At 38.9% G+C, this 17,450-nt stretch overlaps 1 protein-coding gene across 2 annotated transcripts in view; it reads right to left on the bottom strand.

The window, feature by feature from the left end:
- Positions 1 to 17,450, bottom strand: part of gpc6a (glypican 6a) — a 221,398-nt gene that overhangs the window by 163,566 nt on the left and 40,382 nt on the right. For both annotated transcript variants that reach the window (XM_050049183.1, XM_050049192.1), the window contains exon 2: positions 6,528 to 6,686. In XM_050049183.1, coding sequence (XP_049905140.1) covers positions 6,528 to 6,686 — 159 coding nt within the window. The remainder of the gene's footprint in view (positions 1 to 6,527; positions 6,687 to 17,450) is intronic.

Raw genomic sequence — 17,450 nt, 5'->3', positions numbered from 1 at the left:
TGATTCAAACCCCATGAGGTGGAGGGAGCTTAACGCAAGGAGAAGGAATGTGATGTTGAGTGGCCTGGCAATATGGGCATGTGTAGAAGATGGAATAGCATAAGTGATTTGTGCCACCAGTGTCACTATATAACTGCACAGATATGTGGACGTTGTTCTGGAGGCGCCGTCTTTGAAATGGTGCTGCTAATGGAGTAAAATACTTTAAAATACACTCCAGCTTTTTCAGTATTTTACTGCACATTTCAAACAATCCGACAACACTTACATAACCTATGGCTACCAATTAAAAGTTTTACAGAGGAAGAGCTGAAACTTTTTATGTTGCAATTATTGGTTCTTTCTTTGGGTGTCAGAAGTATTGGTTCTGTGATACGTTTTCAACGCCATGTGTTTAAAACAGTACAATCTCCATAATTGATACATTTAATATTATCAAAAGTACCAAAGCTATAAAAAAACATATCTATTATCAGATTAATTAGATAAAATAATTACTAATAACATCATTACAAATGTGTTGGGATGTGTTCAGGGACTTTTCTGTACCAGCACTGAGTGCAGGTTTTTAATTGTATACTGTTTTGTCTGCCTGGGTCTTTTTTTTTTGCTGTAGTTTCACAAGAGGTATAATAATACTCTAATTGCATCAAAGTATAAAATTGTAGTATTGTGACATATATTTCTAGTCCCATGAATTATATCCATTCCTAAGAATAGCCTTAAATTAGGTTTGTCTTGAGTTTCTTGCATATTTTGAATCATATTTTTAGGGTAATCAATACCAGGATCTAATGCTCATTAATTACATACATTTTCAATAATGAGTCTATTTTAGAAATGTGTCTTTTGTTATTAACTGTATACCTAAAAGTTGTTCTTTGGATCCTAATTAGGGATGCCCTAATTTTGAAATTCTGGGCTGATACCGATACCGATGTTTAAAATAACAATTTAGCCAATAGCTGACACCAATACAGATGTGTTTTTATTATTGTCGTTGTTATAACACAGAAATCTACCCTATAAAAAATATCTGACTGTTTTAAAGTCATTAAGCCCTTCATTACACTACCTTTGAATGGGCACAAATTTAACCATGCACATTTATGAAACAAACTTTAATATAACCTTTCAAATAAAACAATTCCCTATCTAATATCTGTTTCTTACTGCTGTGAAAGCATTGACAAATTTCTCTGTAAAACAACTGTATTTATTTAACTTTCTTGCCACAAAGATTTCGTTTGGACACATCAAGATAACATTTTAATTTACCTTCACCTAATACTCATTTTTACTAAACAGAGCTTGCTTGAACACATTATAATGTAACTAAATGCAACCTCTGTGAGCTGTTAGCAAACCGTCATTGTATTCTTCTTGTACCTGTTCATTAATTTAAGTTTGTGGCCTTTAGACTGGATCCCTGCGCAAAATTGAGCTGACACAACAGAAAAACACCGGCCATTGCTACTGGTTAATGTCAACTTATTGCTGACAGGCCGATGACAGTCATTAAGGCTTGACTGATGCCAGATAATACCAGGGACGAGTCAATATGCTTCTAAATGACATTTTCACTAAATAAATGACTGTTAATCATTTCTTACAAATTGTTGGCTTAACAAATTCAAATTACTGTACTAATTGCTTACTGACAAACACATTGCATTACCTTGTCAAACCTGAAATATTTACGCATACATGGGGCCAAAAAGGTTGAGAGCCACTGCTAAACATACACTGTTTGTAGGCTATTTTAATATATTTTATATATATATATATATATATATATATATATATATATATTATTTTTTAAATTCTTTCTCCACTAAACTATACAAAACTGAACCGAACCGAACCAAACTAAAGTAAACTAACCAAACCGACCTGAACTAAACTAAGTGGAGAACCTTAAAATCACAGGAACGTGAAAGGTTTTCTGTTGGTTCTGTAGCTTAGTTTAGTTTAGTTTAGTTTAGTACCAGAGAACTTCTAAAGAACCAGGCTTAAAAACCCCTTTGTGTGGCACCAGTGCTATAAAGCACCTTAACCCAAGCCAAAAAACGCTGAGAAACCAACATTTTTCTGTACAGAAACCAAAGGCCAAAAGTATAGTTTTTCTGCATTTATTCCAGCTTGGCTGAAGTGAAGGAGAAAACCTACAGAAACATGAGTTTTATAACTTAAAGATTATGGGTTGAAACAAGCACCTAAAACAAAACTCCCACACATGCTTTCAGAAATGCAAAAGATGGTGTGCTTTCACATCTTGGCATTTTCTGCAGGATCCTGAGTTCTCCAGCAATGCACCTAACACTAACGGCAGTCTACTGTGAAAAAGTATTTTGAAAAGTGTTTTAGAGCTAAGGCGTAATGAGGCCTTGCGAAGCATAACCTTTAAAAGTAACTTATTTGCTTGACTTTAAATAGACTCAATCTGATAATATTTTACTGTGTGGTGAAATGAAGATTCCATTGGAGAGAATAGTGGTTGTTATCTTGCCATAACTACATAAAAAAAAGGAAATCAAACTATTAAAGTGAACAGTAATAGGTCACAGAACAGTACAGAATTATTCTCACTACAGTAACCTTTAGGGATGTCTCAATCACGTCTATCTGGCCCTTATCCAAATCTGAGTCCTTTAATATTGAGCAGGTGCTAATACCAAGTCCAATCCAGTACTATATTTGCACTTATATTTACTTAATCACCGGCTGGATATACTACATCTGACACACCGAACAGCTGTAGCCTACTTAATCTGACACACCTTATTTTTTTCATGAGCTACTTGATCCAAATGCTGAAGGGCCTGGTTCTAAAATATTAAGTTTATAAGCTTAAATTAATGATACCATATGAATGAAAGTTTAATTGCAGAATGTGACTGAAACTGTCGTGACACGATCGGCTGGAGAAAAGACAGATCACTCTGTTGAAGCTGTGGGAACTTCAGAAACACTCATGATTGCACAGCAGCGTTACAGAGTGGGGCTTCTTCCCACACAAACTATCACTGATCCAGTTAAGACAACGACTGGACATAGCACTTTAACCAAACAGACAAGTTTGATTTTTCATCCTGTTACACATAGAGTTAATTACACTGATATGACCTGCTACCAACAGGTCTACTGTGCATAAGCTGCTGCCTGAATGTTTTGTACACATACTAATGAAGAAGAGTGAAGAAAGATAACAGATTAACAAGCTTGTTGCCAGTCTCAGTGTCTCTATGCAGCAAATGCTTGTACAGTATTGGCTGATGTAAAAAAAGAGCAGTGTTGCAACACTAGCAGGCTGGATGGACTAAAGAGTAGAGAAAAGAAAGGATCACAATTTGATCTGCTTTATTTTAGCCGATACTGATCCATTTAAGTACGTCTAGATCAAACCAGATACCAATCCTTAGGACAAGTCCAATAACTGATCCTGTCCATTTATTTATCTCTGATTTTATTCAGGGTGCAACAGACATTGTTTTTTTGGTGGTAACTTTCTTAGTCAATGCTTCTGACATATATAGTTAGAAGCCCCATTTCCACCAAGCAGTACAGTTCAATTCAGTTTAGTTCAGTTCAGTTCAGTTCAGTTCAGTAAGCTTTTTTCTGTTTCCACTGTGAAAAGTTGTGGATGGTACCAAGGAACTGTATCGTACTGTCCCCATTTGTGGACATCCCTCTGTTGGGGTACTTAGCACACAGATCTGGTATTAAAAGGTGGAGCTGTGAACACTGCAGTCCGCTGATTGGTCAGTAGCGGATGGTCGCTCTGCTAAGGGTTGAGTTGTGGCTGGTTTTGAGGCTCATGTAACCACTGTTCATACCATGGAGAGTTTATTAGTAAATTGTAACTATAAATAAAAGGATGTTTTGCTGCCTCTCTCAGCAGCTGTAGTTGGAGAAAAAAATAATTCAACTCACCGGGCCGGCTGCTGCCGACTTTTAAGGTGGAAAGTTTACTTGTAATGTTACTCAATGCATGAGTTGACAACATGAATCCATCAGCACACCTTAAATTTCAGTTTGACAACTTTGACCATTACGTTCTTTTTTATATGACAATCAATCTCTTAGCAATGAGTGGATATTCAAGCGTTTATATATATTAATATCGGCCGGATTATGTGAACGACATATACTCTAATCCTTACTGAAAAAAAAAAAAAAAAAGCGTTGTTTCAGTGGTCTCTGGCAACACTAAACCCATGAACTTGCCTGAGAAGGACTAAAATCACAAACTCGCAATTTTTAAATATCCCATGGAGAGAGACTCTCACTGCAGCCTGTTTTATTTTGTTCTGAAAAAGTCGGCGTGTCGCCTCGTTCTGTGACCGATAAATGAGGTGCAGACTTCCCTCTGTGTCACCGATAATGAGGAAATACAGTGAGTGTTGGATGGAGCAGTGAGTGACAACAACCCCGTACTGTTTGCGGTGGAAAAGCTAGGGTCTAGGTTCCATGTCTGAAGGATTACTTTTGTTTCCAAAGGTATCATACTGAAAGTATTTGACGGAAACGGGTCTAAAGTCATGAAAAAAATCCCTTCATGCCTTAAAATGGCTGAGAGGTAACTCTACATCTTTGTCTCATTTAGTATTCACAGAATATGCAAATTAACCCGTCTCTAAGCCATTTGCCTGCAGCTCGTGCTTACCTGCTCACCTTTGACTCTGCTCATCAGACACACAAACCTCTGCTTGTAAACAGTAATAGATAACATTACTCAGCTTGACTACATAATTAAACAGCTGTGTTGATAATGTTAGATAAAGCGTGCTCTCTATCGCGACCTCTGACAAGTTGAAGTGAAAGTGAAGCTTAGCTTGCAAAATACGATACGTAACTACACCTACAGTAGTTCTCCTTTGGTACCTCTAGTTTTGCCACTGCATTATGCTAATGATATGGAAAGCCCAACCCCAGATTGGCAGGTGTGGTTCCTTAAGTTTGTCACGTAACCCTGGAAGTCTGATTCCGTGTTTTTGAGAGTGTCATTGGTTAACTGCAGTTCAAAGCTGAGATGCTGAGCCATGGCACTGACTGCTTGTCTCACTCATGGTATGTCCATATGGACATGTAAACAAGGTTAAAACTTGATTTTCGCTGAAGCAGGTCTTAAAAGAGTTTACTGTAAAATAATGACATCTTGACATCCCATGAAAATGAAGGCAAAGTATTTACATGCACACCAGGAAAGGATATACTGTATTATCTACATTCTGAGCACTGAAAATCATCTCTTCCATTTTAAAATCATACTGATTAATTAATTTTGCCAATTAAAATAAACAGCATTTGAATTCCAACTCTACTGTAGTTCCAGGGACACGCAGGTATTGTCCTCAGCTGGCTGCCAACCTGACAGATGGATCATTTAACACTCAGCGGTGACACACTTGAAAGAAACTATTCTTGGTGTTTTTTGGCCAGGTGAAATGTTCAGCTCTCTGATTCCAGCCATTTCCTTTCTGGTGCCTGTACACAGTTTTTCAGTTTGTACCAGACTTGATATCACATGAAGAGAGAAAAAAAAATGAGTGAGATTTTAGCCATGCCATTTGCCAAGGACCACAGAAAATGTCCTGATTCAACATTCATTAGCATCTCTTTTTTGGTATTGAAGGACCTGCATTCCCTCTCCCATCTGCACATAGCAATTTCTTGCAGACATCTGAGAGACAGGAGAGGCTCAGAGATTTTTCTGTTACGTAAGGTCACGGCTGCAAATCACTGATTTTCTTTTTTTTTTTTTTTTTAAAGCATGAACGACAAATTTGGTATTCCCTGTCAAGGAAAACATTGATCAAAACCAGCCACTTTGATGCTTTTCACTGAAGTTCACATGAACCTGAGAGACTTTTGCTTTACATAAAAAATAGAATTTTAAATTAAGCAACTCATTCATTATGAGGAGAAAGAGCCATGGACTAGAATATACATGACTCACAGTATAAGTAGCACGAAGACGCTGTAGCACCTTGATCTAATACTGTGCAGCACGACTTGAGTTCTACAGACAGGTTTGCATTCAGGCATACAGAATGCCAATAACGGTTTTTCACCACAAAGCCACATAAGCGCTGTCTTGTTCTGTCAGTATGTGCGAGTAAATTCACAGAGGCTCTTTCGGGACAAGTAGAACACAACGCCAACACACTGCTCCATCAGTCAGTCAGGAGAAGCATATGTTTGTGAGAGCGGAACAACAGAAATGATAGCTAGTTAGACACACTTGTGGTTAGGTCTCATAAGGTAGCTGGTATGAGCCAAAAGAAAGAAAACTCCTTCAAAAAGTACTTTACTGGTGAGAAAGAGGGCCAAAATGTTTGAAGAGGAGACATGCTCATACAGCGTCTTATTAAACAGCCCGTGATGATTAATCGTGGCATCAGTAATCTGTATTTACAAGTTTGACAGTGCTTGTCTGGAATATGTTTATTGAAAGTGGAAGCGTCTGGGATGCAAATTAATATGTATGTCATTCTCTGCATGTCAAACAGATAAATCAGGCTTACCGTCAAACTTTTTATGCCTCGAGACAAATGTCGTCCTCATATTGTGGCTGCTCTCCTCGACCAAGTTCTCGAACTCCAGTTTGCTCTGCTGGTTGAGTTTGTCCTCCATCTCGGATGTGCAGCAGGTGTATCCCTGAGGACAGACACGCAGGTGCTCACCTAAGGGAGACAGAGACATAGAGCACTGTTTTTTTTTTTATTTCTTTTCTTTTTTTTACACACATCACTGCCACAGGATTCGGTTTTTCAAAAGGCTGAGCCGAGTCTTTGATCAAAACTCTCCTGTGATTTTGGGACTCTCATCACCAAAGCTATCAAAGAAGGACAGACCGTAACAAATGGGGAAGGATAATATTTGTCGGTACCCTGCTATCGTGTGAAACAGAGAGAAACGTTGATACAGCAGTGCATACACCTCGTGCAGGATTTCTTTTATATCACAGTCCAAAGCACCACAATAACAGCAACTGAGCTCGTGGAGAACAGTATGAAATTCATCACATGCAAGGCAGTGAATTCAGAAACCACATATCAGTTTCTAGAAAGTGTGAAGGCTAATCCAAGTAAAAGATATCAGTTAGAGCTGATCTTAAAACAGCATTTATTAATTTTTTTTGGTCACTTGGGGCCAGCACAACTGTAAACACATTGACCTGCATCACCTTATAAACAAACGTGTTAGCTTATTTATACATCTACCAGACACCAAGCAACATATGCATCCATTTAGAGGCATGCTTCTGGCCACCTGTATTGCTGCTGTGTTGGATTGCTTCCAAGTCATGTACTTCAAACATTTCCAGTAACTCCAGAGCATTGTAAGGTCCAAAAGTGTTTTGAAGAGAGGTAGATGTAATCACTTCCAAAATAGCCAAACTTCGACCAATATCTGCTGACATTTGGCCTCTCAAAAACAACATTTTCATTGTGGTCAAAAAACTGTTTGCCAACTAGCTGCACACAAAGGGAGCACTCACAATCTAACACCACCATAAATTACATTTATTCATAAAAGAAAGTTGCTTTACTTAAAAAAGGGACTAATTATTATCCCATGAATCACTTTATTGAAATTCAAGAATTTTGTTTATTCTTTTTTTTTTACTGTGATGGTGTCAAAAAATATCTCGTCAGACATTCAAAAACCTCAGGAGAGGCTTCAAATGTAAAAATGATAATTATAATAATAATAATAATAATAATAATAATAATAATAAAAAAAAAAAAAGACATTTGGTACACTCCTACAATTTTCACTCTCCTTTTAGCTCTGTTTTGGTCTCCACCAACTGCTGAAGGAAATATGTGGCTCTTTAGCTGCTGAATGCTTCAATGTGTTCACCACCTGGTCTGGATGTTTTGTGCTCAGCAGGAAGTGTTCAGTGGGTTTATGGAGCTTTTTTTTTTTACTGTGGTTAAAATCGGATGGGTTGTGACCCACAGCAAGATTGTTGACCAGCAAAACAAATCAATGAACTCAGAGACACTATAAAGCAAAGTGCTGAAGAGCTGAGGGGAACCACGGAGTAGGATGATACTTCTCTATGAGGGACCCCTTTCACACCACACTTACCACACTTATTTGATTATGTTGATAAAAAAATATTGATTAGTGCAGCTTTAAGCAGGAATATTCAAATGTCAGAAGATGTACTTCTATGCTCCCTTGTATCTAAACAATCTCAATATAAAATTTTAGTTCCCTTAAGGCCTTGACGCACCAAGCCAACGTTCGGCCGTCGGTCAAAGTTGGCCCATTGGTGAGCGTCTGCCACCCTCATTGGTGCAATGTGTCCCAATCCGTCGCCCCTCATCGCTCCTGTTGGCTTTTTTAAAAAAAAATTTTTTTTATTTGGCTGATTACAGCACAGCGGAGCCTGTTGGTGTAAATAATCACTCTGATAGGCAGTTCAACTTGAGAATAGAACGAGAAGAGAAACGGAAGTGAGCAAACAAAGAGCTAAAGTCAAGAGGGAGTGAGACCAAAACAAACTTGTTACATAAGGTAAGATTATTTTTCTTTAGCCATTGCGCTTTTTAGCAGAAACATTAAGTGATAGTTTGTGCTATTGTTCACTGACGCACGGTAAATATGCTTTGTTCTTTCAAAATTGGATTTTTTGTTAATGTGCTAACTGGCTAACTGGCTAATTACCGTCAAGATGGTTCTCAGTTTTCCTTTTTGAATAAGGATTTAAGACTGCTGCCATCTGCTGGTATGGAAAGTTATTTCCTCTCACACAGGAACATAATGTAAGTACTCATTGACCATCAGCTGTAGTCTCTGCGGTGTGTTAATGTGCACCTTTTTTGGCCAAGACACAGCGATGTCAGGCGATGCAGACAATGCTAGTCCTCTGAAGTCAGTTTGGTGTGTCTGGGCCTTTAGAATTTAAGAAAATATTTATGTGTGTTATTTGTTGATAATGCTACTTGCTGAGCTTGTGACATTTCCACCATTGAGACTTTGGCAGTCACCTCAAAACAATTAAACAACCTCAAAAGTAACAGCATCTCATTCTGAAAACATTATTACTCAGGATATGTTACTTACTTTCATATCAAAGTACTCCCCACTGGAAAAGTCCACAGTGCTAGCTCTATGGATTATCACCACCAGGGATCCATCAGCATTAGGCAAGTTAAATTTAGTCCTTTTAAAGACTTTCATAAAGCCACCTGCAATAAAAATTTAAGGCCAATTTCAAAATAACCTAATTTGAATAAAAGAAACATGAGCTATCAATTAGTCCTGGCACAATGTGCCGACCAGGTCTCCTGCTCCCTCATTTGACTCATATGGTTGTTGTTTTGTCACCGTGTTCATACACCTCGCTACCTCTGCTTTCCGTGTAGGCGTACAGCCAAATGTTGAGAAATCTGTTGCTGCTGACCCTGGTGCTGGTATCAGAGACAAGGGAAGAGACACAGTGGAGATGAGGGAAGAGCTGAACTGGGACATAACTGCTGTTGGTTAGCGTTTTCTGTTGTTGCTGCTGTTTATGCGATTTTGTGTTTCTCACTCTGCATGTGGGCTTACACTGTCTTGATTCCCATTGTGCAGAGTTTGAAAAACTTTTTGGAAAAAAAATACATGGAGACTTGTAGGCACTGCTTAAATAACCAATTCTTGTTGAATCTGTACTTCCTAATGTTGTCCAGGGTGCAGTGACAGCTAGCTAGCAGACAGTGGATCCTCTGCTTTGAGCATTCCGGCTGTAAACAAAATATTGTGTTGTTGGATCCATTATCTTGATCTGCATGACGGTAATGCAACCTGGAGGACTCAGTTTATCAAAAGGCAACTGCTGCTAATTGTTTTTTAAATAGAATTTGTTCAGTCCTTTGCATGCTGTAACCAAAATGCTGTCCAATGTACTGGTGTAGCAGCAGAATGATCAGAGGTGGAGATTTCAAAACCTTACCATATAAAAACCAATATCATCTGCATGAGCAGGTACTGCTAAGTGATGAAATACCCTTTATTCAGATAAATAGCTCCTTTAAAAAGAAACAGAAAATACTTAGTTTGTTACCTTTATAAAGTTAGGTAGTACAAAACTGTAAACTCTTCACTCTTCGTATATAATGTGGTGTCGATGCTTCAATTCAAAATGCGTCAAAGAAACAGTGTGAAATGTTTCTGGTGCATGACTGATTGGATAAAGGATTATTCAAGGTGAGTTAATAGTTTCAGTCCTTTGAATATCTCTGAGATGTCTCCATAAGTCGAGTAGTTGCACACAAGGACAATTAAAGCAGTCGGACTGATGGAAGAATCAAACGTTTACAATATGAGTCCACATAAAGTGTATACAGTAAACCATGGTGTAAACTTCAGCAAGGTACTGTCTGTATGATTCAGAAACATAAGTGTTGGATCTGAGGGAGGCTATTAAATAAATTGTCAGATCTGGAGAGTTCACCAGAGAGCAGCAGACATTATTAAGAAAGTGAGAAAATGTGAAACAATACTTTTGGTATTCAACCTTGCTTTTGGAAAGACAACATTCAGTAAATTACCTTGCACATCTAAAAACCCTCTCATTAAAAATGAAGGGTTACTCTCATATCCGTGGATTCCTCTCTGTGTATAAAGAGTGTAAGTGTGAAAAAGGGCATGGATTACATAAATGGATGAGGGAAAAAAAAAGATTCTGAAGTCTGATGAAATAAAAAATTCAGCTCTGCAGCCACAATGCCCGGCGCTATCAGGCAGACAGACAGGCTTAACCCATCATGCATTTAACACAATCTCTATCTTGGAGCATGTGATGACAGCATCACCAGGCAGGTGTGCTTTTTAGTATCAGGCAGAGACATGTGAGATTAGAGAAAATGATGATTTGAGCCAGATAACGCCAGATTCCTGAAGCAAACTTTGTGGCAGTGCTGAAAAAACCTTTGGAAGAGACAGTCACGTCCAAAGGGGCCAGATGCATCAAACTCTGCGTAGCACACACAGTTGTGAAACTAAACAGAGACAGAAATATGCATACGTTAATGAAGCCAAACAAACATCTGTTTTCTAAGGATGCTTTCACACCTGCCCTGTTTGGTACGTTTCAATTGAACTCAAGTTCGTTTGCCAAACTTGTGCAGTTCATTTGGGCAGGTCTGAACACGGCAATCGCACTTGGGTGTGCACCAACACAAGCGGAACGTGACCTTCTTGAAGAGGTGGTCTCTGTCCAGTTACAAACCAACTCTGGTGCGGTTCATTTGTGGTGAGAACGTGTTCCATCCTCGATCCGAACCAACTGCAGTCACATTACGCATTGTTTGGGTTAAACATGAGCATGTTACAGTCCTGGAGGATTATTAATGTGCGCCTCCTCCTGTACTGCCTTAATGTGCACATTCAGCACATCCAATGCATCAAAACATTGTTTTCTAGTTGGAGCCACGCCTCGTTTTCAAACTGTATGGTTTGACTAAAATGAACAATGACAGCAATATAGTCCACGATGACCAGCGCTAAAATCAACCTGCGCAGTTGTCCCTCTATTGTGACATTAGAAAGTGTCACATTTATCTTGCAAGTGTACTCTTCTTCAATGCTCGTTTACTTCCTGGATTTTTCCCGCATGGAAATTCTAACCAATCAAGAGCAGCTTTCTAACACAGACATTTGATCTGGTCCGCTTGTAAATGCTGCCGTGAGAACACGAACCAACTCTAGGCAATTATACAGCTTTGTAACAAAATTAGTCCCTGATTTAGACCAAAGCAAGACAACTCTAGGTCTGAAAGCACCCTAAGTCTCAATCATTGTGGAGCTGGTTGTAGCCAAAAATCCACTCCTACATGTAGCAATAAATGGATGTAGAAATGCTCTCAAACATGCATGTGCATGGTGATAGTTGTTCCTGCTACACTGCTTATTAGAACTCTCAATTAGAAATACAGCAAAGAAGAACAATTGCACAGACACTGACACATCGGCAAGGTCCTCCAATGGTGCCAGAGCAGCTGTCATTTCGCAAGGCTGTGGTTATTTGGAGTTCCATACCATTAACTCATGACATGTAGTAATTTTACGATACTGAGATCTTTAACTTCGATACAATACCTTAAAAAATAGCAATATTCTATACTTTTTTCAGTACTACGGGGAAAAATTGATATTACGGTTATTTCGTTTTCTTCCTTGGTTTGAAGCAAAGAACAGCAGAATATATGTAGCTAACATTAACAATAAAAGAGAGCAAGACAGCACCGCTGGTACTGGCATAGTGCTGCAGAAAATAAGCACCGAAACTGTTTCAAATATTCAGAATCGACATGTTTCAATACATTTATATTTTTGACACTAACAACACTAATCATGTTTCTAAATCAATTGCAATCATCGTTACTATTAAACATCAGAAGAATGATCCATGATTCATTCATACACATCATGTTAGGACTGAGTTTAGAAAGTGCTTAACAGGGGCGCTGGTGGCTTAGTGGGTAGAGCAGGCGCCCCATGTACAAGGCTGTTGCCGCAGCGGCCCGGGTTCGAGTCCAGCCCGTGGCCCTTTGCTGCATGTCACTCCCCCTCTCTCTCCCCCTTTCACACTCATCTGTCCTGTCAATTAAAGGCTAAAATGCCCCAAAAAATATCTTTAAAAAAAAAAATAAAAAAAAAATAAAAAAGAAAGTGAGGAAAGAATTAAGCGCCCACTAACAGGGTCAAAGAATGATAAAAGTCATCACTCATAAAAATAAAAAAAATAATTGCACCTTTGATTGGCATTTTTGGCAAGAATGTAGCATGTGAAAATAATAACAGTGAAATTGGCAAACAACCTAAGAACAATGTTACTCATCTCTACTCATATTCAGTCTCCACCTCGTCATCTCACCCCCAGCTATCTCATCTTAAATCCTGTGTACGCCTGGTCTGAAGTCTGCATGAGGTGCGCACATTCTCAGCACGTTCTTCCAGTATAAACACCAAGTCTTGTGAGGTTAAAAGGTGTGTGCATGTTTTGTGTGCGAACACACTGTGTATACATCTAGCCCCTTGATAGTTTTAGGACAAGAGTGTAAAAGTCCATTGGTGACCCAACCCACGTAAAGACTTAAATCAAGCAGAGAATTTGATGTGTGCAATGACTTGTACTGAGCAACCTCACAAATAACCCAACCAATTTGACCAATTTTGACTAAATCTGCAGGGATGCATGTGATAAAATGCCTAAATCCAGAGGTACCATACACAAAGTAAACTGCCAAAGCTGCTTCTACAGGATACTGGCTCATAGGAGCTTTTGTTACATGCTGAGTGACACAAACTTTCACTTTCGGTCCATGCTAATGCAGTGGTAGACAAATAGCAGCACAAGGGCCAAATCCAGACATTCATCAAAAATAGTTCAAACTTTAAGTTTTAATTCATGCCACGCATCCCATTAAAATAAATTATTATCATCTCCACTCTTATAGTATAACACAGAACATACATTTGCATTCATGAGTCAATGCTTTTTTAAAAAATGAGTCTTTCTCATAGCACAAACTTACGAAGTCAATCATTAATATGAAGAAAAGGTTTTTACATAATATCAGATTGTTAATACAACAAAGCCGCATACATCCTCACTCCCCATTTGGTTTTGTTGCTGCTTTATTGGCTTTCAAGCTTTTAGTGCTTTTATTACAAAAAGAAAATATCTGAATTAACCAGTAAATGGACTTTTAAAGCTTCGATAATGACCTGGTCGACCATATCCAGACTCCTGTCTGTCGTTTAGGTAACAAAATCACTTTGGTTAGGTTAGGGAAAGACTGGGATTTTAACTAAATGAGAATAAAAAGATAATATAAAAATAATATGGCAGGAAGTACAAGTGGATAGTAATGGAATGGTGAATGGACCTGCACTTGTTGAGCGCCTTTCTAGTCTTCTGACTACTCAAAGAGCTCTTTACACTACGAGTCATGTTCACCCATTCACACACACACACAGCCATGCACTGGTGGCTGAGGCTACTGTGCAGGGTGCCACCTGCTACTCAGTTTTAACACACTCACACACTAATGGGACAGCCATCGGGAGCAAGTTGTGGTTCAGTATCTTGCTCAAGTAATGCAAACAATGCTTTGGCAAGTGTACTGGAGGAGCCTGGGATTGAAGTGCTGAACTTCAGATTAGTCGACGACCCACTCTACCTTCTGAGCCACAGCTGCACCAATGTAGTGTATTACAAGGTTACCTAGTTTGGTGGAAAACAAATGAACTACTTTGTCAGTGAACATTTGGCTGATATGTTCAGCATCAACATTTCTGCAACTTGCCAGCTACATTAATCAGCAACATTTTCTCATTATATTGCTAGAAAACATAATTCTCTTGCCATTTAGTTTCCTCTTAAATGTATTTTCTTTTGTAAATTAGTTGTGCATATATTTGGTTCCTAGGAGACAAGGCTGATCTGGTATACAACAAAATGCAACAGAAATTGCACCATCAACTGACAAGTAATAACTGCCGGAGTTATCAGAAAATTAAAGCGTGTAAGCTTCCAAAATGAATCACAGTCAGAGGAGCATGTTGCCAGGGTCAGGACCTCTTGCCGAGACACACAGCAACAACTAAAACTAATGAATAAGGAATAAAACTACATTTCAGATTCACTACAACCAACCCAAAACAAAGCAACTTTACAGAGGAGGGTTTAATGGATCTTGAGGCATTCATTGACGACAACATGGAACAGCACCTGGGGTCTCATTTTTAACATTGTGTACGCACAAATCGAGGCCTGAAAGAGGCGTACGCCACTTCCCACGCAATAGTTGTGACCTATAAATACAGATTTGATGGGAGAAGCTTTGACCCTTGCTTACGAACATTTTGGAGACAGGAAATTGACGATGCAGATGGTGAAGTGGAAGCCTGATTGTAGAATCTGTCGAATAATTTTGGCCGCACGCCATTTTTGGCTTTTGTCCATCCTACGCATTGTTTTATAAATGAGACCCCTGGATGTAGAAAACCTCTCAAGAGGAAAAAGAAACTCTTTAACAGACAGTACCAGAGAGCCCTGTTGACACTATATAAAAACCAATATATATCGTTCTTCTTTAAAAATACTTCACAATATTTTCTATTATTTATTTCTAGTCTTTCTATTCTTTTTCTATTTATGTCATTTTTGACAAAAAGCACTTCAGAGGTTTTATCTGTAAGCTTGTAACTCGGCAGCAGGAGCTCCAGAGATGGACTTGAGGGCTCCGACATACTTGTCAGTGGGAAGATGAGACCCATAAACAAAAACCAAACAAAGAAACAAACAAAAGATTGAGATTGTGGCTGCTGTGTAAACAATAAAAGTAGACCGGTCACAATGTGTGTTTTTCCAACAGTTTGTCTTCCTGGGCAGCAACATCTGCGGAGCCGGCAAAGTTTGCTGCTCGAGAAGGCAGCAGTTGTGCAAATTCTTTGGAAAAATAATTACCCAGTCTTCCACTCGTTACTGATACGTACAAATATAGCAATTTTAGAGGTGCCACATTTTCTGCATACTCACTGTATTATCTCTCCTCTGTTGCTCTACGTCTCAGAGCATCAGACATCATTATCAGAGGTTTTTTTTAAAAAAAAAGAGAAAGACAAGTCTGGCCAGCAGTTGCATGAAAGATTCTGGGTTTTTTTTTCCCAGTTCTACCTATTAACATTTGAGAAAGAGAAAGATGAAATGGCTGTCGCTGTACCAGTGGTGGATTGGTGCAGAATAGACTTAAGACTGTGGGACTTTTTTGATGGATCCCACTACACAGTGCAGCCCCTCTGGTATTCTGCATGCATATACAGTAAGCTATAGATGAAGGAGCTGTGAATGGATAATGAAACAAGGAGGATGCAGTATGTAGGTACGTGTTGGTACTCTCAAATGTGCTTAATCCTTAATCAGTCCTTAGAGAGGCACCAAGCTACAGTAATGAGGTGCACCATTAACAGTTCAACACAAGCCCATTGTCTCCAGAGTAATGCACAAGCCTGCTGGCCACTGAGACCAAACTCTCTAAAACAAAGTAAGCTGAAATGCAGGAGTCGATTCTGATTTGGTGATTCTTTAAGGCTCCTTTTGTTTCTCTGCTAACCGACGACGCTGTAATCTTTTAGCAATGCAACCACATTCCTCAACTGTCACACATTATTTCCACTCTGTGGAGATGCAACGTTGTGTGATAATCTTTATTCCAAGCTGTGATCAGTTTAGCACATGCCTGCAGAGAAAACAATATCGTGCAGGGTACGGCACTTTCAGTAAGAGGAGCGTGGTGGTATTATTTCATCAACTTGTTTTTTCATCATTTTATTTCATGTTTTCTTTACATAAATCTCTGTTTGTCTTCTCAAGCGACGCTCTCATCATTGTTTGTGTTGTATCAGTTTTGCTTACATTTGAGCTCTTGTTCGCTCAAACACTGTATCATTAAAGGATCAGTGTGACGCAACATGGTCCATCACATCTTGTTTTTGGAGGGCGATGTTTACATTAGTGGAGTGGAGGATAATTAAGGCTGACTTAGGGTCAGTTTCAACTGGCATGCATCAGCTGGTTGGCAAATGTCAAAGACAACACCTCGCTGCAGCCTTGTAGACCGTGTTTCCCAGGATCTAAGATTACAGTTTTCAAAACCATGTCCAAGAGTTTGGCTCTTTGGCCCAAGAGTACAATATGGTTTATTGTCATAATGATCAGAGCTGCAACAACTTATTGGTTAAGTTTTATTATAAAAATATTTGGCAACAAATTTTATCATTGATTAGCTGGCTCTATGTTATGATGCATTGCCCGTACTGTTGCAACATGTTGCGCCTTGTCTAGCTCGTAATAAATTACAGAGAGCAACACTGTCTCCTTCTGTCACATTGCCAGATGATAAATGTTAAATTATGATATCGAAAGATTAAAGTTATCGTATTTTGAGGAACACACGCAAGTCATAACCACGAGTACAAGTAGGCATAAATTTGTAGTTTTACAAATGTCACACGCACAAGTCTACCCACATTGTTGCTGTTGTTGTTTAATCTTGTACTCCACCACCATTTTGTAGCAAAAACGCCTAAAATGACATACCCAAATTAAAATGACTGTAGCTTCTGAACCGCTCTGACTCATGCATACATGAGGTCTTGCCGGAAAGAAAACTCCCTGAATTTCTTGTGAAAGTGTCAGAAACACTCTAGGTGATACAGAGCTCTCTCAGATCTATTCTGTGTATTAAATTTGAGCAGGCGCAGTCCTTCCATTTTTATAAGAGACACCATTTCCTTGAGCCGATGTGCACAAAAGGGTGGAGTGTTAGACTTTCAGGTGAGGAGGATAAGTATCTTAGCAACCACCATTCCTACGTGCTGAACAATCTGTATGTCGTACGGCAGCTCAAAAGTGTCTGCAGAACAACCAAAGATGGCCAGGT

Source organism: Epinephelus moara, chromosome 1 (assembly GCF_006386435.1).
Source record: "Epinephelus moara isolate mb chromosome 1, YSFRI_EMoa_1.0, whole genome shotgun sequence".
Lineage (NCBI taxonomy): Eukaryota > Metazoa > Chordata > Actinopteri > Perciformes > Serranidae > Epinephelus > Epinephelus moara.
This window is presented reverse-complemented; position numbering and strand designations above follow the sequence as displayed.